General features: G+C 39.8%; 3 protein-coding genes across 3 annotated transcripts; 2 read left to right on the top strand and 1 right to left on the bottom strand.

Annotated features, from left to right (window-relative positions):
• The first annotated feature begins 697 nt into the window (after window positions 1–697).
• LOC122992904 (lanC-like protein 3) lies at window positions 698–8363 on the top strand. The gene is made up of 5 exons (XM_044366909.1): window positions 698–1775; window positions 3546–3669; window positions 4958–5155; window positions 5243–5450; window positions 6804–8363. The coding sequence occupies exons 1-5, from the start codon at window positions 1242–1244 to the stop codon at window positions 6961–6963; spliced, it is 1224 nt and encodes a 407-aa protein (XP_044222844.1). The 5' UTR covers window positions 698–1241; the 3' UTR covers window positions 6964–8363.
• Window positions 8364–8961: 598 nt separating this feature from the next.
• Window positions 8962–16079, top strand: xk (X-linked Kx blood group (McLeod syndrome)). Its single transcript, XM_044366421.1, has 3 exons — window positions 8962–9535; window positions 13586–13848; window positions 14347–16079. Exons 1-3 carry the CDS (start codon window positions 9291–9293, stop codon window positions 15282–15284), a joined length of 1446 nt encoding a protein of 481 aa, XP_044222356.1. The 5' UTR covers window positions 8962–9290; the 3' UTR covers window positions 15285–16079.
• A 619-nt stretch (window positions 16080–16698) lies between these two features.
• On the bottom strand, window positions 16699–21841 carry LOC122992208 (dynein light chain Tctex-type 3-like). The gene is made up of 5 exons (XM_044365906.1): window positions 21700–21841; window positions 20125–20166; window positions 19896–20019; window positions 19698–19775; window positions 16699–17537 (listed from the first exon to the last, which is right to left on the bottom strand). Exons 1-5 carry the CDS (start codon window positions 21724–21726, stop codon window positions 17461–17463), a joined length of 348 nt encoding a protein of 115 aa, XP_044221841.1. The 5' UTR covers window positions 21727–21841; the 3' UTR covers window positions 16699–17460.
• Between the last annotated feature and the right edge of the window lie 739 nt (window positions 21842–22580).

The raw sequence follows: 22580 nt of genomic DNA, 5'->3' as shown, positions 1-22580 counted from the left end.
GTTCTTTTAGTTTAATATATAACAACACATTATGTTATTTAATTAATATGTTTAAGCTGTCCAATAAATGTAGTGGAGTGAAAAGGCACACATTTCGCCTCTAATATGTAATGTGTATATATAATATAATAATATAATATATTCATAAACGTAGGCCACTTAGTCTTCACATTATATTTATTATAATTATCAGTAGTTGTAATGCGCTCTAGTGATTCATGTATGAGTTGAGATACATTTCAAAAATTTACATATACACAAGGTTATCATTATTTATTTATATATAATAGGCCCAAACAGTGAAATGCTTGCAACTATGTTAAATATAAGACCAACTAACTATTTAATGTGTTCCCTATACATTGTATGTAACTGTGTTACTTATCCTTCATGCATGTTTCATTTAGTCTTTGTTCACCTCTGCTGACATACAACTTGCTTTGCAGATTTAGATTGTATGTACAACATCAGCTTACAAAATATAATGCAATGTTAAAGGTTCAACTGCCCAACAGTATATAAAGTATTTGAAATGACCTTTACCTGAGCATGAGCTACACAATTAAAACACCCCGGGGGGCAATTCTGTATAGTAAGTAGCCTACTTTTAAGTACATTATATACACTTAGTTGCCAGTTTATGTAGTCTAATACAGCAATACAGCAGCCCTGCATACCTTCATACAGGTTATTTTATCTGCCCTAATTTATATAAATGGAGTGGACAAAATATTAGAAACACTATACTGGAACACAATACACCAAAAGACTAAAGCCTAAAATCAACACCTCTCTAAAACAGTTTGAACAAGACATTATAACCTTCGTGATGGTAGGATCTATTGCACGCTGAAAACTGGAAACTGTGCATACTTTGCTGATAATACTTGTGTACTTCAATATACTGTTAAGTAAAACTTTGAGAGAAGGACTTTTAATAGTGGAGAGTGAGGAGTATTTCTATATTGTGGTGTTACTGCTGCTATTTATTTCAGTCAAGAACCTGAATACTTCTTCCACCTCTGCACACTGACATAAAAACTTTGACAGGAGGTCACTGCGAGCGGACAGGCTGCAGGTCCCAACATCCAATGTGAGACTAAACCATCACTGCTGACATCCAATCAGCTGAGGGCTGATGGGATTGGATGAGCAGTGAGTGTGTTTCTCCCCGCAGCATCCTTGGATACCTTTCAGGCTGACACTGATCTGCGTTATAGGCGTGGGGATTTTCATCGGTGATGGAAAACACCCGCTGCTTTGCCAACCGCTTCTCCGATTACAAAGGCGCGCTAATACCGGGCCAGGGCGCAGAGATCGTGGTGCCCGCCGTCATCTCCACCGTCGATAAAATCCTGAAAAAGGTCCCCATCGACATCAGCGACTATGACGGAGGGCTGTACGATGGTCCGGCCGGGGTGGCCTACATGCTGTATCATGTCAGCGAGTGTCCGCTCTTCTCCCAGCAGCGGGACGTCTACCTGAAGACGGCCAAGCAGATCATCGACGTGTCGGTCAGATATGTGGACGCGGAGCCAGACAGAAACATGCGTGCCGCCTTCCTGCTCGGCGGGGCGGGCATCTACGCGGTGGCCGCGATGATATACAAGTCCATGGGCTTGGCGGAGTTTGTGAAGCCGCTGACCAAATTCCGTAACCTGTGGGAGGTGTGTGCGCCCATCAATTTCCTGGAGTGCGGCTCCGATGAGCTGTTTGTGGGACGGGCTGGGTACCTGTGTGCCGCCCTGGTGCTTAAGCAGAAGCTGGGCATAGAGGTGAGCTCCTCCCCAAGGCACAGCATGGCACACTTCACATGGCCTGTTTGCAGAATTATAGAGGCAGTTCATCACCTAAACTTCAAAACACAGGTTTGAGACCTGATGCTGATAGATCCACAGGTCTGTAAATAGTCTACATGCACACACACAAGACAACCAACTCAGGTTCATGCTTTCTGATGCTTTAAAAGGTTTATTTATCAGTAATCTATTAATCATTAAAGCTCCCCTTCACTCAAAAATGTTTTTCTTCTTGTTTCTTCAGTTGGATGTTTGAGCTTCACTGTGCAGAATGATGTATGTGCAGAGTTTGATACTAGAAGGCTGTTTTCACATATATCTGCTGAAAGTGGAAAGTTTCTCTGTGTTCATTAAAATCAGAGTTTAAGGGGTGGGTCTATGAGTATGATTTGTGACATCACAACTAGTTTGGAGGCTAATCATGGTCCAGTATGCAGTGTGATGGGGAAACCTGAAGCCTCCAGTGCATAAATACTGACTATGGACTTGAAGCAGCAGACATGTTCATATTCAGTGATTCTGGATTTGTCAATGAGGGAGAAGGAGTAGATAGAATTTCAAGGTTGTTAATGAGGTAACTGTACTCTTTATTAAGGAAAAAAAACATAATAGGCACATACTATTATTCCAAGCAGAGCATCTTGTATACAGTATCTTTTACAACATGTCTGGAGGGGATCTCTAAATCTATAAAATGGCAGAAAATAGTTAAAAGTGGCCCCTACAATTTCCCATATTCTAAAGTGAAGTCTTCAAATGTCTTGTGTTGAACAGGAAATCATCACATTGGAGAAGCTTGAAGCTAGAGAATGGTTGCTTGATAAATTATTCGGTTAATTGATCATCAAAATTGTTGACAATTTGTTTTCTGTCAGTCATTTCAGCCCTTTAGTTAGGCTCACATTTTCAGCTATGATAAATTGAAAATGTGGGCCTGTGGAGCAACTCTTCAATTATGTATGTTTATTTGTTTATTTGTCTGGATCCCCATTAGCTTTCGCCACAGCAGTTGCTAGTCTTCCTGGAGTCCACACCCTTAAAATACATCATAAAAGCAGGATACTTATAAGAGTATCTTATTAAACAATAACCAAAGGTAATGCTAACATAAATATCATCATACTAGACACAGTAGACTAATCCAAGGTAATCCAAGTTGCCTTAAGTATGTTTATTCATGTGGTCGAGCTAAGATGTATCTTATGTATTTCTCGAAGGTGGAGATGCTGGCAAATTCTCTAACCCTAATTAAATGTTTGTTCCATTTTGACCAAAAGTTTGAAAAAACTACTCTTGGAGCGAGGAATTACTAAATTACAGTTACTTAGGGAGCATGTGGGATAACTATGTATTTGGTCTGGATATTGCAGTTGGTCAGAAAATGGATGAGGTGTACCTGATGATATCATAATAATAATAGTATAATATTACTTCCTTTATAAATATGAGTATGCCATAATGAATCTGACTTGTACTGGGAACCAGGACAGTTTGTTGTGCATTTCAGTAATGTGTACTATATATATCTCTCATTTCGAAGGTGTGACAGGTGATTTAAATGATTTTGGTTGATCTCTTCTCACTCTCTCCTGTTACACTTTTATTATTCTTACTATGTCTGCAGACCTCATTTAATTTCCGGCACATCTCCACCTAGTCATCAAGTGTCTGTCTATATCTTACAGTTGTATTTCTAGCGATTACAAACCTTACTAATAACAAGAGGATATGTCCTTTATTCTCCAGATTCTGAGCAAGGATCAGATCAAATCTATTTGCCAGGCCATCATCGAGGCGGGAAAACAGTACGCCAGGAAGAAGAGAAAGCCTTTCCCCCTCATGTACTCGTACTATGGGACAGAGTACCTCGGTAAGAAGAACAGCAGCTTTGATCGAGCTTTGATAAAGAAGTATGTCACCCTGCTGTTAGCATTTAATGTCTGTCTTTGTTATCCAGGGAGACTTTGTAAGTTGAAGAGTGAATTAGCTTAGTGAATTAGTTTCTCAGAGCTGCTGCCCTCTGACTATAAGTACAAGGAAACCTTAAAGAGATTTATTGTTGTGGGATTGGTGTGTTCACATGTGTAAAGCTAACTTTCCTTTCCTTGACTGCATCAGATGAAGAAAGCCGTCAGGCTCGGAGATCCTCAGTAACACTCACACCAACACAGAGTCCATAGTAAGCATAGCCCCGCTGGCCACTTCTGCATGGAAACAAAACTTTGAGGATGATGAAGAAGTGAAAAAAGTGACACTTTAAACTAGAAAACTATTTTCACGTGAACACACCTGGCTAAACTAAGATACTGCATGTGTTAACAGTTTGCCTGTACTAAAAGATTTGCTCGCTGAGGGGTTCCTCATTTGATTTGCTCGATATCAACAAGAATCACATCTGAAGGGAATTCACTGGCTTTCCTTATATCAGAGAGCCATGTTTTCCCTGCATGTGTTCAGTACTACGTAGGAAGATTCTGCCCCAGTTTCCGAAAGAATTACATCCATATTTGACGAATTCTGCACCTCACAATTTACATCCAATTCCAACAACGTGTAGCATGTCTGACTGACATTTCAAAAATGTTGGACCTCTGAGGTTTTGCATAATCGTCCAATATCGACTATCTTGCCTGGTTAGAGGGTTGCAAGACTACAAATACCTCAATGTACCTGTATTAATAACCTGTATTTATACTATATTTTCTAATAATTCTAATCTTATTTTAGTAATATGATATTCTGTACAATCTTTTTTCAACAAGTAACTTGTGGTAACATTTAAATCCCAACAGAGTGGTCTCTGGTCCTGAAGGGTTCCATAGTGGGACAGTGATTGTGCAGCTTCTTATCTAAACATCATCTGTTCTGGGAATCATCAAGTTTTGGCTGCTTACCATTAGCTTTATTAAACAGAAAGGACTTGTTCACTGCTTGGAAACAAAACATTTGCTATCAAACAAAACTGTCAAGTACATATATCAGACTAGAGGGTAAACAATCAAAAAACAGAAAGCCAGTCCTCCAGTCGTCCTTTGTGAATGTCTGTGCCTGTGTGCTTCGGGTTGTGTCTGTCTGTGTGTACCTGGCACATTGCCTTCTTGCATGCCTGGTTTGGCGGATGCATGTGTGTCCCCTCCCCTCACTCCCCCTCCTGTCAGGCGCAGCCCACGGCCTCTCATCAGTGCTGCAGATGCTGCTGAGCTACCAGGACGTGCTCAGCGGGGTGGAGAAGGACCTGGTGTGGCAAAGCGTCGATTTCCTCATGAATCAGGAGCAGAACTGCAACTGGCCCGCAGAGCTTGGCGCCATCATCGAGAGGGAGAACGAACTGGTGCACTGGTGTCACGGAGCCCCGGGTACGCTCAGTATTGTTCATTCAGCAACTGTTTCTTCAGTTTAAAGAATGTCTCCTGTTAAATTCGTGTCACCATCCTCTCATGCAGGTGTGGCATATCTTTTTGCCAAAGCCTACCTGATCAATAAGAAACCCCAGTATCTGGACACGTGCATCTGCAGTGGGGAGCTTGTGTGGCAGAAGGGTCTACTGAAAAAGGGACCTGGGATTTGTCACGGAGTTGCTGGCAGTGCTTACGTTTTCCTCCTGCTTTATCGGCTCACAGGCAACTCGAAATACATCTACCGTGCTCAGAGGCAAGAAAGCCCTTCTACTGTCCTTCATTACAAGAGTCAAGATTTTAGAAATTCTGAGGTCAAGGTTGGCGTTTGAAATACAGGTGCATGACAAGCAACAAATACAATACAAACAACTTTATTAATCTCTGAACAAATTGCCCCTAGTGGGATTAATAAAGTTGTTTGTATTGTATCGTAACAAAGGTCCTCAGCCACAATGGAACTAGGGAGTTCAATTAAATTCAAAATACTTTATTCGTCTCTCAAAGGGCAGTTTGAGGCAAGCGGGTCTGTAAACACAAAAACACTTCATTCATTCACAAGCTTAAAAACAATGTAACCATCTTTGGGAAAAACTTATTAGACATGTACTTTGATTTTTTAGTTTGGCTCATGTCCTGTCTACTAACAGGGAGGAGGCAGGACATATGACCTATACTGCAGCCAGCCACCAGGGGGCGATCGAGATGTTTTGGCTTCACTTTTGGGGAGCTGTCATGACATCCATCTTTATATACAGTCAATGGTTACAATAGATGAAAAGATCAATACCACTCTTGTGTCTGTACAATGAATATGAAGCTAAAGCCAGGAGATGGTTAGCTTAGCTTAGCATAAAGACTGGAAACAGGGAAATAGCTAGCCTGGCTCTGTCTGAAGGCCTCTGCACCAAATCCCTTGTAAAAGCACAACATGTCATTTTTACACTAATATGTACTAAACAAACAAGATATAACGTGGTAATAGGTGAGCTTTAGAGGTGCTGTTACCTCTTGTTATGTTTTAGCAGAGCCACGCTAACTGAACACGCCCCTGTTTCCAGTCTTACTAGGCTACAGCAGATCATCTCCTGGCTCCAGGGTCACATAAATGTATAAAAATGAGAGTTATATCGATCCTGTCATGTAACTCGGGTCAAGAAAGCAAATAAGCATATTTTTTCCCTTAAAGGGAAACATTAAAATATTGGAGGCTACATGACAAAAAGCACAAACAATGTGTTTCACCAGAAAATCTCCTCACATATGCAACCAGTAACAGACATGTATGTATGTTATTGCCGAGACTATGGACAGCTATCGACAAGAAGTTTACATAAACGTACCTAAATTTATATAATCTAAACTTTTAAGGGAAATGTTTTGTTTCATATACTCTGTTCAGCCATCTTGGCGTCAGAGTTTCTAAAGATGTGAAAACTTTGTAGAAGAAGGGTATTTGTGTCCCCCACCCTTCTTCAAAACCCCCAAATTCTCAGAAAACATACTGAAGACATGACCTCAGTGTCTTTAACTGCGTCTCAGCTGTACTCCATTCATTTAAAACATCACTGTCAATTCATGTCTCTCTACTTTTCTTTCCTCCCTGAAGGTTTGCAGAGTTCCTCTTCACAGAGGAGTTTAAGGCAGGCTCCCGCTCAGTGACCAGTGTCTACAGTCTGTTTGAAGGCCTGTCGGGGACCGTCTGTTTCCTGGTCGACCTCCTGCAGCCGGACCAGTCAGAGTTCCCTCTGTTCAGTGTCTTTGTGTGAATGGACCCAGAGTCACTGACCTTTAACTTCTGAAATCCCCCAAGAACAGGATTGGTAGAAACTTCAGAACCTGGATTGAAACTGTGGAGGGATGGATGTATGGTGTTTGTTTGAGTTTTAGGAAATCACATTTGAGTACAGTTGCAGTAGAAACCGGTCTTGTTTTGTGTCTATTCTAAAGTGGGTGTTCAAGTTCCAGGCTTTACCAGTTTCATCCCACTTACTGTAGCCTATCATTGCCCATTTCAATTTACAATGTAATCACATGGAGTGAAGTTTTGGATGTTTTGTTTTGAGAGTGGTACTTCTAGTACAATGAATGAAACTGCAGCATATTTTACTAAGGTGCTGCTCTCAGGTCCCAAACACACATGAATATACATGATTAACAGCTGAAATAAACGGCAATCACACTCAAGTCACACAAAAAAGAACAAGTGTCACATAATGCCTTTAAAATTTTTCTACCGCTTCACCAGCTCAGCGTCACATATCGCAGACTTTTGAGTTTATGTCTTTAAGCTTCTTCATTTCTCAAATTGCTGTTGTCACAATAAATATTTGCACAACAAATATTGGAACCTTGAAAGGATTTTGATACTGAACTTAAAAAATCAAAATGGGCAGAGAGGTATAACCAACAGATACTGAGAGAAAACCAAACTGTACTAGTTTATTGTCTCACTTTGTCTGCGCTGTGCAATATAACTTACTCACCTGTTTGAACCGAGCTTAGGTCGTGTTGCAGTGTGACAGTTGTTTGTACCTATTTGATGTGTCAAACTTATCTATTGTTATCTATGGAGATGTTTGAAACGTTCAATGTGATGTGTTTGCTACAAATTCTACCCTGAAAAAGTGCAGCATATTAGACTTTAGCTTGTGATGAGGACTGAAAACAAAAGACAAAAACATGTGATCAGTGTGAAAATGTAATTTTCCCTTTAATGTGATCTCTTCAAGACACTACTTTGTGCAGCTCAGTTATGTAAAATTACAGTTGACGGCAGATTTCTTTTCTTAGATGATGTGATAATAAGGCCTTAAAACACATTTCAAGAATTTGGATTTGATCACATCTCTCAGAGAAAAGGTCTGAAAACGTTAGAAAGTGAAAATGCTTTGGGAGGCGTTTTGGACATGTTGGTCATGTTGTAATGTAAAAAGGCCTGTGAACTCAGTAATGTCAAACCAAAGCAGTTTCTTGATGCTATTTGTGCCTGTTGTGGAACATTTATAAGCTGTGTATGTCTGCACTGTTTTTGCATTTGCAATCGGAGCTGTGCACAACAAAGTCTGAATTCAAAGTCTTATTATTGTTATTAATAAAGTGTCCAGATGAAAAAAACAAACAGATGTGTTTTTTTGTTTTTCTGAAAAGCCTTGCAGACATTACCTTCACAGCCTGACATAATGACAAATGACTCATATCTGCTTTATATGAAAACATGACTTAAAACATAAATCAATGCATCTCTCTGACCTTCCAGATAATGTGTACAATGATCACCTTCTGGAGGTTGCAGGATAATCAATTACCTTTCACCACATTGCTGTGTTTTATTGTGATTTAAATATTGCGCTGCATTTTTAATCTGGTTTCATTTACAATTTCCACAGCCTTAACATAAGTCTGTAATGTAGTAGAGGTACAGCAGTCTGTTGTTATTATGATTTAGGGCAGCCAGGACTTCTACGGAAATAAATTACATTAACTTATAGTATTTTCTGTGTATGTTGCAGTTTCGTGCCTTGTTTGGCTTATTTACAGTTTATTTTATTTAATATGTGTTGTCTTTGCATGTTCAGGTCCCATTTGGACTGAATCTGTCTTTTGTTTTGGTTTTCTTTCTTCTGGTGTGTGTGTGTGTGTGTGTGTGTGTGTGTGTGTGTGTGTGTTATGTGCAGGTTTTTATGACAGAATGAAACCAAACCAATGGATATGAAATTTACCAAATGAAATTATATGAACAGTAAATTGTATTTGATGGACTTGTTTCATAACATTATTAGCCTGCTTAATGATATGATTTGTTAAGTCGCCTGTCATCAGTCTGCATGGTGTTTATCTTCTCACTGACCGGCGGCGCTTCTCGCGAGCGCACGGTGAGCGCAGGCGAGCGCAGCGCCGACTGCGCCCCCTGCAGCCTCTCGCAGCGACAACATCTGACTGTGAAAACATCCTGACTGCCTGCCTCAAACCACGGACGAGCTGCGGCGGCGGCGGCCGACACAACGCCACCCTGTCCAGCGGCTGAGTGACGGCCGGGTGGTATGGATGTGCGGACCCTGAACGAAAGGTTCCCCAGATGGCTCCGTGAGTGAGGATGCGACTCCCCAGTTCCATCTTTGTGTCGGTGTCTCTGTTCACGGCCGAGACCACGGCAGCTCTGTATCTCAGCTCCACGTACCGCTCCGCAGGAGACCAAATCTGGCAAGGGCTCACGCTCCTCTTCACGCTCGTGCCGTCCGTGCTCGTGCAGCTGACTCTCACCTTCATCCACCGGGACCTCAGCAGAGACAGACCGCTCATTCTACTGCTGCACATCCTGCAGCTCGGACCCATCGTCAGGTCAGTGTTGGCATGTTTATCACTGTGGTTGGCCCGTAAACAGCCTCAGATACCATTGTATCATTAATCTCCACCATGTCACGTGAGGAACGTTTATTACCGGCCACAGGTGTCGCGTCCACAGGCGATAATTGTCGTTAAAAACACGTCCGGGCCTGTGTGTCCATAAGCTGCTTACGGATGGTTTGAATGCGCTGCGCACATGCTGTTGTTTTCCTTTTCTGTGGCCTTTTGTGTTCGCCTGGCTGCATTCACCCGGGTGGTGCAGTGAATGTAAGCCTGTGCCTTTTTACTTCGAAAATAAAAGGCTGATCAATGCTCTCAGTACTCATCGATATGTTCCATAAACCCCCACAGTTGGCAGTCTGCTCAGCCTCTCTCAATGCAGTGTGACTTGGCGTTAGATCTCCTCCTTCTCACAGTTTGACCATCTTCAGCTTCACAGAGCAGACAGAGTCTGATTTATTCATGACTGCTCCATCTGAAAGATCATTAAATCACCCTCCATGAAGAGGCGGACACACTGTGATGGTTCTACTGATGGAGGAACCTTGAAACATCTGCACAGAAATGCTTTAAACCATAATAGGCCTGGTCCTTCTGAGTAAGCCCTGGCCTGCTGGCCATCTGCCTCAGCTATAGGAGTCATGAGCCTAATCCTCCTTACTGTACATACTGGCCCACACGACCAGCGTCCACCAGTATAGAAGCAGCAGGAGTGTTACTGGAGTAATATCTATTTATCTCCTGAAATATAATATAACTGTAGAGCTGAAACAACTAGACAATCAATCTAAAGTAGAAAATTAATCTGCAACTATTATGATAGTGATTAATTATGTAATTTTTCAAGAAAATAGACTTTTCTATTTTATTTTGTCTTACATTTCAGTTGAGCTGCAACGATTAGTCTGTGACTGTAAACTGAATATTTTTGGGTCGTTGGTTGGGACTAAACAAGACATTTGAGGTTGCACCTTCAGGAAACAGTGATCAATATTTTTCAACATATTCTGACATTTTATAGACCAAATGCCTAATAGCCTAATAATAATAAAAAAAATTGACATTAATCAATAATGAAAATAATTGTTAGTTGCAGCTCTACATTATAGTAAAAAAAGCTATTTGAAGACTCCACCTCGGAGGATATTATGATTCTCATGTTTTATAGACAAAAAAATAATGAATTAATCAAGAAAGTGAAAACAGTTGTTAGTTGCAGCACTAACGGAAACAATTAATTAGAGCTGATATGATGAGTCAATTAACTGATCAGTAGATTGACAGAAAATGAATCAGCAACAATTTTAATAATCCATTAAAGTTGTTTTTGTTGTTGTTTTTTGTGTTTAAGTTTTTATTGATTTCATAGAAATGGTTGGCAGCAACTTGATCTATACAACATGTCATATTACCACCAACTTAACCAGCAATAGAGACAGTTAGAGACTGTATATTTATGACCGCCAGCAACAATAATACTTTCGTTTTTTCTCTGGGAGACCGGTTGAAGAGATGTCTCTCACTGCGGATCTGACCCCGCCTGGCCCACTTCCCCCTCGAGTGTACATTTACATGATTACTGTTCTAGGCTTCTACATCTTCCCACAGTGAAGAGCAGACCTAAGAATAACACATGTCACTGCAGCTCCTTATCTCTGACAACACAAGTAGAGGGGGCGGGCGTCCGCTTCTACTGCTGACGGCACAGCTGCACTTCCTTCTCTCAGAGAGTCTCATTCGTTCAAAACAACACTTCTTTATCTTACATCTACTTGACTTGTCATTTAGTTTATAACACTGCTGGTTCCTGTTTTTGTTTCGGCGTCGTCTCTGCAACCTCGTTCCATTTCGTCACAATTGAGCATTTAGCACGAGCCATCATACTCTCTTACACTCTAAACAGAAGTGGAGTTTAATTTGTCTACATACATACAATATTATCTTTTTTCAGGAGCTTTAAACCAGTTCAACTCCTCCTCTATTAAAAAATGTGTTTTTCTTATTGAAGAAGGCTGTTTTCACATTAATCTGCTGAAGGAGGAAAGTTTCTCTGGTTTCTCCTTAAATATGCGACATGTACCTGTGAGCATGATGTGTGACATCACAACTTGTTAGGAAGACAATCATTTCCAGTATGCAGCTTACACAAGATATGTCTGAACCGGATCTTGAAATGTGCAATAACATACTGTTTGGCTACTTGAAGGTCGCAGAAACAAGCTGTGAACACAACACTGATTGTGAAATTGCAAACTTGTTAACAAACACTTCCATATTTACACATTGAGCAGATATGGAGCAACGTCAGCATTCATTTGGGGTCATGTTCGTGCAATATTTACTTCTTTTAGCTCTGTTTTTGGTCTCCATCAATTCCTGAGAAACATTTCTGTCTCTTTAGCTGCTTAATCACCGGCTAGTCGCTAACTGTGTCTGTTCCTTGTTTGGTGCTGAGCACGTAGCGTATAGTGAGTTTATCAGCTCAACACAGTTGCCTGCTGCTGCTGCAATGAGCTGAAAGACGCTGTAAAGCTCAGTAACACTTTGAACACTTTTCACATTCAAGTAGTCATTATTGTAGCTGCTTTTAAGTTAAGCTGCAATATTTTCTGGTTTCTTTAGTCTTTCATGATAGTGTTAGTCAGGACAAAACAAGAAAACAGTGATCAACATTTTTTACCAGTTTCTGACATTTTAGAGACCAAATGACTAATCAGTTAATGGAGAAAGTAATCAACAGATAAATCGATCATGAAAATAATCGTTAGTTTTAGCCCTAAAGTTAAGATTATCTTGTCAAAATCTGTCTGTTGTCTGCAAACTTGTTCTCCTAAACACATAGTGGATGTTTTCCACTTAAAACATGCTGAACTTAGCAGATCCTTGAATGAGATTTTTTTGGTGTTTTGTATTAACATCTTAAAAACAGCTCACAAACTGAAGTTTCACATGTGTTTTTTTAACTAAATCGGTGATGTTTTCACTGTGCATGCTACTCCAGTGAGGTTCAGGCTGGTAAATAGTTTGTTCCAGCACCCCTGTGGTCTAAATCCCCCTGCCTTGCTATATTATTGGCACTGTGTATCAGTGCTGCTTTACCAGAACAGCATTGCCTCGACTTTTGGCCTTTTCCCCACAGTCAGCACTTTAGTGTTTTTAGTGTCTTCCTGGCGGATGCCTGACTGGAACATCTGTACTAACAGAGAGATGAATGCTGGTGTAAATGTACAAATAGATATTGATGCTGTTGGTAAAAAAAGAAAAACAACCTCTGGATTGCTCACATCTGCTGGATTTCATTGTGATTGTTACATTGAGTGATCAATTGATTAGCCATCATAGCATTTTCAACTGTGCTAGCAACGTAGCCCTAAAGCTGGTGACATCGGTCTGAAGTTTACACTGATTTCACATACGAACACAGTGACAAAGCCTCTAGCATGGTTGTAGACTATTAGTCTTGTTTCTTTCAGTTTATCTGCACATTATCTATCAGTCAGTCAGTCGATCCACCACTTTGGTCCAACCTGTAATATCTCAACAACTGTTGGATGGATTTTGTACAACCATTCATGGTCCTCCGAGGGTGAATCCAACAGATTTTGGGGACACCTGACTTTTCCTGTTGTGCTACCATGAGGTTGACATCTGTGTTTATGAGTGAAATATCTCAACAACTGTTGGATGAATTGGCATGGAATTTAGTTCATGCATATTTTTAATTTGTCCAAAACTATAGTTTATGACCAAATATCTGCAAATATCAGCCTTAACTGTACTTTGTGTTTAGTGCTAATTAGCAAATGTCAACATGCAAACACACTATGCTAAGATGGTAAACATTATAAACATCAGCATCTTAGTCTTGTTTCTTTTAGTTGATCTGGTCTTATTGTGTGTTGGTGTTATGGTGTAACCTAAGGACATGAAATTGAAAAAACATAAATCAATAATGAGAAGTTATATGCAGCCCTTCATTGAGAGCCTCTAAAACAGTCTGCGGCTCTGAATGATTCCTGTTTCCTTGCTGTTGCTGTACTGTAGGTGTCTGGAGGCGTTCTGCATCTATGGCAGTGTGGGCCGTGTGGAGGAGCCTTATGTCAGCATCACCAGGAAGAAGCAGATGCCCCGCGGGGGTCAGTCTGAGGAGGTGGAGCGGCAGGTGGGGCAGGCGGAGGGCAAACTGTTTACACACCGAGCAGCCTTCGCCCGCACCTCTGTCATTCAGGCCTTCTTGGGTTCTGCCCCCCAGCTCACCCTGCAGCTCTACATCTGTGTCCTGCAACAAGGCGTATCCATCGGAAGAGGTGAAAGGGATGCGTGGAAGTGTGTGTGTGTGTGTGGACGCAGTTATGAGTTATGCAGTTATGAGCTCACAGCACTATCTGTCCAACTCTACTGTCTGTCACCAGTCCACAGCTCCACTATGATGTGGGCAGATTAGCTAAGTGCCATATTGGAAATAAGAGGATGTTGTTTTCATGAGTCAAAGAGGACTTATGTAACTGCCTCTCTGATGTTTAGGATGGAAAATGGTGATTCTGTGTGTGTGTGTTCGTGTGTGTGTGTGTGAGCCAGTATTTCTATTCCAGACAGAGATTTAGTAAAGGTTCACACAAAGTCAAACTAGGACATCTGGTCTTTGAATTAGGACAAAATAAAAAGAGAAAAAACATTTGTAAATCTTTCTTTTTCTGCTCCTGGAAGTCAGACATCTTTATTTCATGCTTACTGACTTAACGGTCTGTATGTGATGAATGTGGGCACAGCTTCAGGACCTTAAGTGATCTCTTTCTCTCTCTCAGGCACACTGATGGTGATCTCACTTTTGTCCATTGTGTACGGAGCGCTGCGCTGCAACATCCTGGCCATCAAGATCAAATACGATGACTATGAAGTGGACGTCCGACCCACGGCTTATCTGTGCATTTTCCTGTGGCGAAGCTTTGAGATTGCCACCCGTGTGGTGGTCCTGGTTCTGTTCAGCTCTGTGCTGCAGCTCTGGGTCCTGCCTGTGGTTCTGCTCAACTTCCTTATTTTCTTCCTCTACCCCTGGATCCTCTTCTGGCAGAGCCACTCGCCGTTCCCCGAGAATATTGAAAAGACATTGACCAGGGTGGGAACCACCATCGTGCTTTGCCTGCTCACCTTCCTGTACGCTGGCATCAACATGTTCTGCTGGTCAGCTGTGCAGGTGAAACTCAATGACCCAGACCTCATCAATAAGTCCCAGAACTGGTATCGCATGGCTGTGTACTACATGTTGCGTTTCATTGAGAACGCCTCGCTGCTTCTGCTGTGGTACATCTACAAGACCGACTTCTACAAGTTCATCTGTGCCCCGCTGCTGGTACTGCAGCTGCTGGTCGCCTACGCCATCGCCATCTTCTTCATGCTGGTCTTCTACCAGTTCTGTCATCCTTGTCGGAGGCTCTTCTCCTCCAGCATGACCCAGGGCCTTTGGAATTGCTCCTCTCTCCTCTGTCTGATGTGCAATTCTACTTCGCCGCAGAACAGGCCGATAGGAAAGGCCATCCTGGAGCCGCCAAGCCCCAATCAGCGCAAGGAGCCAACCAGCGACGGAGCCCACGAAACAGCCAGTGACACCACTGACGACATGCCTAACGACACAACTTACGACATGCTCAACGACACAATCTATGACATTCCTAATGAAACGGGCAATAATACAGAAGAGGGAATCAATGGTGACATTAGCCACAGTGTATCCTGCAATGCTTGAAGCATTACATTTGTTTGACGTGCCATTCAGAGGATTGTACAGGGCAACTCTGACAGTATTCGCACCACCGTAACCTTTTAAGTGCCACATTGATCCCTCTGTGAGTTGAGTTTACACTTTAAATCCTTTCATCTTCATTTCATGTATCCATTGAATCTATTTTCTAACACAGTTGGTTCCATACATGAAGCAAATGTGTCCTTAACTTTGGATCTGTACCGGCTGCATTGTGTTCACTTGTGTTAACCTGACGTCAGCAAGCAGTGTGCAGAAACATCCTAACCTGTCATTATGCAGCCTTTACTACGAATGAAAACCTGTTGTTGTTGTAGCCACCATTACTTTTATGTGTGGAGACTGTTTCCACTTATATGCTGCATTATTGATCACCAGGAGCCATGGCATTTGAATTGATTGTATTTAGTATCTCTCTTTGGCATGGAGGTGTGCATGTGTGGAGCCTCAGATGAGGTGTAAATGTTATTCTGAAGGGGGGGGTGGAGTCTGTTTTGTACAGGGTTCTTTCTTTAAAAAAAAACAAAACCCCAGTTTTATGGCTGCAAGCAATCAGCTTTTTTACTCCTTGATAAAAGCTTTATAATAAATCTGCGCTGCTTCTGTGATGTATTTGTGCTTGCAGTGAGATATGAATCTCTACACATTGTTAAAGAGCCTGTTCGATCACCAAACATGTCACTGTAAAGCACGGACATCTCTCCGCATAATGTTTTTGCACGTTTACAAAAAAATAAAAAAGGATTTAAGTGTCTTTGGTTCAACCGTTGGACAGCAACAGCTGTTGTGATGTGAAATGCTTTGTATTCAGATGTATTTGCATTTTTCTAACTCATGCTTTGTTACGTCTGTCAGCCCTGCGTCTGTATGTTTAGTTAGAATATTTACACCGAGTGCACACAAACATGGATAATATCTAACAGAAAAAGTGTCAATGCTTGGAATTGTGAGTTGTATTTTTGCTTAGTTTTAACCTTTAATGTATTTGTGTGTGTGTGTGTGTGTGTGTGTGTGAATGTCAGTGTTGTTTGTTTTTGCACTAACTCCTTTTTGCAATGTATCTGCGGAGTGAAGACGACCTCGGGAATCACATTCATGCTCCTAATGTTTGTACAAATAAGACAAGCAAACTTTGAAACCAAAAGAAATGTGAAATATCTATTGTACACATCAAACATTCTCATACAAAGCAAGATGAAAGGCATTAAAAGATGAAATCCTACTTAAAATAAATTTATATTTATATGTGAAAACTGTCTGTATTGTCTTAATTCTAGCAGAGGAGCAGTTATCCTGTGCTGACCTCTAGTGGATGAATGCTCAAACTGCAAGCTAATGACATTTTTCTCCTCTTTCCATTTTGGTTTTGAAAAGATTGACGCTCACTCAGAAGCAAAAATAAATTGTTGAATACATTTATTGACTGAACTGTACACATTCTAACAAATTAATTCATTAAACAGCCTCCATAAATTAAACAGTTTAACACAAGAATTCAAGGACGTCTGCAGGTTAAGTCCAAAGAAAAAAGTTTATTGGTCGCTGGGACCATGATACAGTCCTGGCCTGGAAATTCACAATCATATCCTCACAATTAGATATAAATGGGTAAAATATCAATGCAAACTAGTACAAACACTTTATACAAGTAGACTTGCTTATACATACTAAAAGACAACAATCACTTTTTCTAAAAAACCGACTCTCCTCTACAGCAACAGTTCAGTCTGTTTTATTTTGGAATGTACTGAAGGAGACAAATGATAAAAAACTACTTAACTTCTACATTATGGAAAATTTACAGCATCTGAAACAATTTGATGGATCACAATATTTAGTGTTAAGTGTTTATCAATACTTTGTTGACTGAAGAACACCCCCTTGATATGTCTAACGTATAATTTTTTAAAGTACTGCTTCAGGCTTCCATTCTGACCATGACCCAGTAACGCCCTTGCACAGCTGCAGCCCATCCTGACGTTATGTTGTTCAAGCCTGTGGGGAGACATAAGCTACTCGTACATTAACTTCTACCAAAGGTTTTCATCTGAGGATGTTCACGGCTTGTTGGTCACGGTGCCATTTCAAGCACAGCTTGGGACATGACGATACTAGAGGAGAGAGAGAGGGAGAAAGAGCAGGGTGCGGCTCTGTGCTGCTGTTACAGTGTCACGGCAACAGCAAAGACACTGACCACACAGTACATGGTGCGGTTCTCCCATCTGACTGTACAGCTTCCTAGAAGAGAAATACAACAAGAGCCATCAGACTGCATGAAACCTCCAAATATTTTCAAGCAATAAAGTTCTGGTTATATTATATAGAGAACATGTTACATAATGACTCAAACACAGAAATTAGAGCTTAAACAATTAATTAATTAAACAATTAATCAAACTATTTTAAGTATCGATTAAAGATGTAGATGGAGCAAAATTTCAAAACATTTGCTGCTTTTGTCTGTTTGATGTAAATTGAATATGTTTTGCTTCAGGACTGTTGGATGTAGTTTACATATTGCATATACTCGACACACCATTTCAAAGCAGAAAATGCGATATGCTAATATTTCTGAACCGTCACTGAGATTCATGTCACTCAAATGCAAACTACATGAAAACTGTACAAACTGAAACATCAAGTCCGACCGATCCAAGCAGTTTGTTTAGAAAGATTGTCTCATTTCAAACATTTTATATCCCCAATTTTTTTTTTTTTTAAAGCAACAGATCCAGTTTTGGCATTACTATGTCTCATAGGTAATACAAATTATTTAGTGTTTATGCTCAGCAGTTTAGGTTTCTACTCTTGATTCACAAGTTGGTTGGTTCATTCACTCTTTTTGGAGTAAGAAGGCCGGCAGATGAAAGTGCATTTTGCAGTTTGATAGTTTGTGGTTTTTATTTAGGCCACGACAGATCACATAATGTATAAACAGTTAAGTGAGTGAAACAGATAGAGATCAAAGTTTTTCCTCAGTTTTAAAGTTTTGGTCTCATTAGAATGAGATTAGAAGGTTTGCAGTGACCTGAACCCACATGTAGACACTATATTTGAGTTAAGAACAGTGATACTACATTTGTGTAGCTGATACCGATATTTCAGTATATTCTGAAAATCTGATAACGTTGTGTCAGCCAATATTTGTTTGTTTTTTTTAAACATTAACATTTTTCATAAGGAGTTCTTAAATATAATTATTAAAGAAATTTGATATTTTACAGTTGATAATAAACTTCCCAGTACTCTCTGATGGACAAACTACGTAACACTTCTGTTTCTGAATGACCTCACACGTAGCTTCTGTATTTCTGTACTGAAACTATATCTGTAATATGTGTAACTAAAACTGACTTGGACGATTTTTCACTCTGGCTGACCTCAGCCGACGCCTGCCCTTTGCTGATAACCCTTTTCGATGTGTTGCGTGCATGTAAATTAGGATGTGTGGCCCCCAGTGTGAGACTGGTCCTGAAGCCCCGGACTGGGGAGGCACTCAGTCCAGCTCTGCAGTCCAGTCTATGCAATATAGACCATCATGTTATATATTCTCAGTTATGTTATTAGTTAGTGTGGCTGTGATTTGATCTTCAGATCTGTCTGTACTAGAAGAGTATTAAGTTTCTGTATAGGCTGGATTTCACTGTGCACACACCCACAGACACATTCAAATACATTTTTGTTTAGAGACACTAGGATCAGGAGTATTGCTTGTAATGTTTTTTGGTTTTTGAACAGTTAAGAGCCAGGGAGGTGGGGTGAGTTTTTATTTTTCATTTCTTTCGTTTGAAGACAAGTTTTTAGGTTTTATTTATTTGATTTATGATTTGTAGTTCTCCTGTTTTTCCTGTTATTCACCTAAGTTAATTATGACCAATCCTTGTAATAAATTAACTTTGTTTTATCAAATCCATCTGGTTTTATGTTACTGCCCTTTCCCCTAGAGAACTGGGTCACAACAGATGCCATTAAAAGTTGAGCTGGTATCAAACCACATAACTCTTTTGGTGCAGCCCGACATGTTGTCCAAGTATAGAAAACTATCAAGTACCAAAAGCTGGCATCAAAAGTCTGGGCAGGTTTGTAATCTTGTTTACTTATTCTATGATCAGATAGTCCCTGATTTAAATAATAATTTAACCAAACTAAAGATTATTTCATTTAGGCAAACTTTTGGTGCAGCTGCTTTCTATAGACAAGAGTAAACATTTGAGAAGTTTGGCTTCTTTTTTAAATAAAAAACTGTTTTTTATAGAAAACCTTCTTCTTTTTCAGACTAACCTCACTTCTTACAAGTGCATTCAGTAAAGTATTGTTTTGTTATTGGTATAGTATCAGCACTAGTATTGAATAATTGATGAATAATGACACTAACTGTAATTATGATTTGTCTCTTACCATCAGTGGTGGTGTCCCAGTAGCAGGAGTTGGCTGTGTGGAGACCAGCGCCGCTCTTCTGCATGATGGTGCAGTTTACTGGAAAACACACAGAGACCCGTGTTACGCAACACATATTTAAATGTCATATACAAGCCCTACATGTCAACATAATGTAGAGAATCTCATGTTAGTATATGTGAAAGGGAGCTAGCTCACCCATGTATTTGAACGGCCGTCCTTGTTTCACCAGATGAGTCAGAGAGTGCTCTACGATGCCGGCAGTCCACTGGTTGACTTTACTCTGGTTATAATCTGTCCCACCGATGACACCTTCAATACACTGAGACAAGAACATGCACAGAAAGATGTGAACACAGTCATCACGTCAAAGAGTAGATTTACAATCACAGAAAACATATGAATGTTTCCAGGAATTAAATGATACCTCTTTAACTGAGATACTGGCCTCATCAGCATTGAAGACGCCCTGCAGGATCATTTAGAAAAGAAAAACATGCAGTTAGACGCTTCTGAGTAGCTTTACTATGTTTATATTTATTTGACAGTTATAGTTACTGGTTCCAGTTTACAGTCACTATTATGGTGTACTGTGGCATGTCATTGAGGACATTATTCATGAGAAAATATAATGGAAAACTGAGATCATGGACTGAAAGTTTGAAAATGTTCAAAGATACATATTCACTCAAACCCAAAATTGACATCTCACTAGCAAAGAGTTGTGTTTCATATTTGTAGTAACAATCTAATGAAGAAATAGTGAATAATTTAAAAAGAAAGAAAAGCATCAAATTATCACATCTGAGAAACTGCAACCAGCTAATTTTTTGAAACTAGGAGCTAAGAAATGACTAAGACTATTATTTGATTATCAAAATAGTTGCAAATTAATTTTATGTTGATCTACTAATCAATTAATGAACTAATCGTTGACACCTCATTAACATAACGTACACACACACACAGTTTGTTGACACAGTAAACCCAGTTTCATTCAGTATTCTCGGTTTTCTCATTATTAATATTCTTCTGACAGTAATATAATACTGATATGAATATGAATATGAATACATGATAATATTAAACATGACTGTGGAAATTCTGCATGATAAGAAGTTTCATTTTTCATACTGTTTTGCTGATGATACTTTTGTTCTTTCACTTAAAGTCCCCCTCTACTCAAAAATGTGTTTTTCTTCTTGTTCCTTCAGTTGGATGTTTGAGCTTCACTGTGTAAAATGATGTATGTGCAGAGGTTGACACTAGAAGGATGTTTTCACATTTATCTGCTGAAAGTGAAAGTTTTTCTGTAAAAATCAGATTATAAGGTGTGGGCCTACGAGTATTATTTTTGACATCACAACTAGTTTGGAGCCAGTCGTGGTCCATTATTTATTTACATATTTATAGATGGTGGATTTTTAATGAGGGAGAAGGAGTAGATGTAGTTTTAAGAATTTCTAATTTGGTAATTGAACTTTTGTGTGGCAAAACATGTCAGTCACAAACTATTATTCAAAGCAGATTATTATTATGTGTCTTAAAACATGACTGGATGGGGATCTTTAAGAGAAGTAACATTATAAATGGTTTCACTTGCAAAAGAGAATTTAAATACTTCTTCCATCGCTGACTAGATGATCAAACAAATAAGGTTAAATAATTTAGGAATACATTTATTTTCAATTTTAATAATTGATAAATGTAACTATCAACTATTAATTTATCAATCAGCTGATTGACAAAATGGCACAAAGAGACTCCACAGTTTGTGTAAATGTCACTGTAACTAACTGTTTCAGCCTTTCTTGTTAATAACATAACATACTCTGCATGTATTGTACATTATATAATATTATATATCTAAATACATCTATAATACTGTATGGCCACACCCTGAGAGAAACACCGTTATCTTCAAATTTAGAAACAAAGGCAGCTTTCATGTCGACTGAGAGCCGTGTAATATTCAGTTATATATGATCATAAACAGCTGTACCTCATCTCCAGAGTTATATTCCTCCATTGTTACAAACACAGGTACAGCTGTCTGCCCTCTTTATTGTCGCCGGTGGCTGGATGCTGTTGTCATGGACGGTTGTTAGGTTGTTCAGTTATTGTTTCCGGTTCACGCTCGTCCTCCTCCGCCTCCTCTTCCTCAAACAGTGTTTTTATGTCGCCTCTCTGTGGCTGAAAACACACACTACACAACCAAGCGAGTCTCAGGCTTTTACTCACACAATACAACTGAAAATTAAATGCACACACACACACACACACACACACAAACACAAACACACACACACAAACACACACACACACACACACACACAAATACACACACACACACACATACACACACACACACACACACACACACACACAAACACACACACACACACACACACACACACACACAAACACACACAAACACACATACACACACACACACACACACAGACGCACACCTATAAACATTATACACATGTACAAATACTGCCATGAATTGGGGAACATACACTTATGCAACACATGTAAAATGATTGAAATATGATGTAAATATTGTAATTTTTGTATGATCATCAACACATAAAATTGCACCCAGTTTGGGTCAAAATAGCACCAGTACAACACTGGGTTAATTTTAGCAATCTGTTATTTTGACCCAGTGATACACACAACAAGCTTTAGTTAAAAACATCACAAACGTATTGTTTCTTGTACAGAATGATGTGCATATGACATAAAAAAGATACACAAGTTATTATAAAGATTATAACAAGCTTTGGTTCAGGTAAATAATAAAAAATAACACTAACTGTGTCAAAACAACCCCTTGTCTTGAGTGGCTTTCTGGATAACATTAACCCAGTATTGTGT

Source organism: Thunnus albacares, chromosome 11, assembly GCF_914725855.1.
Source record: "Thunnus albacares chromosome 11, fThuAlb1.1, whole genome shotgun sequence".
Classification (NCBI taxonomy): Eukaryota; Metazoa; Chordata; class Actinopteri; order Scombriformes; family Scombridae; genus Thunnus; species Thunnus albacares.
This window is presented reverse-complemented; position numbering and strand designations above follow the sequence as displayed.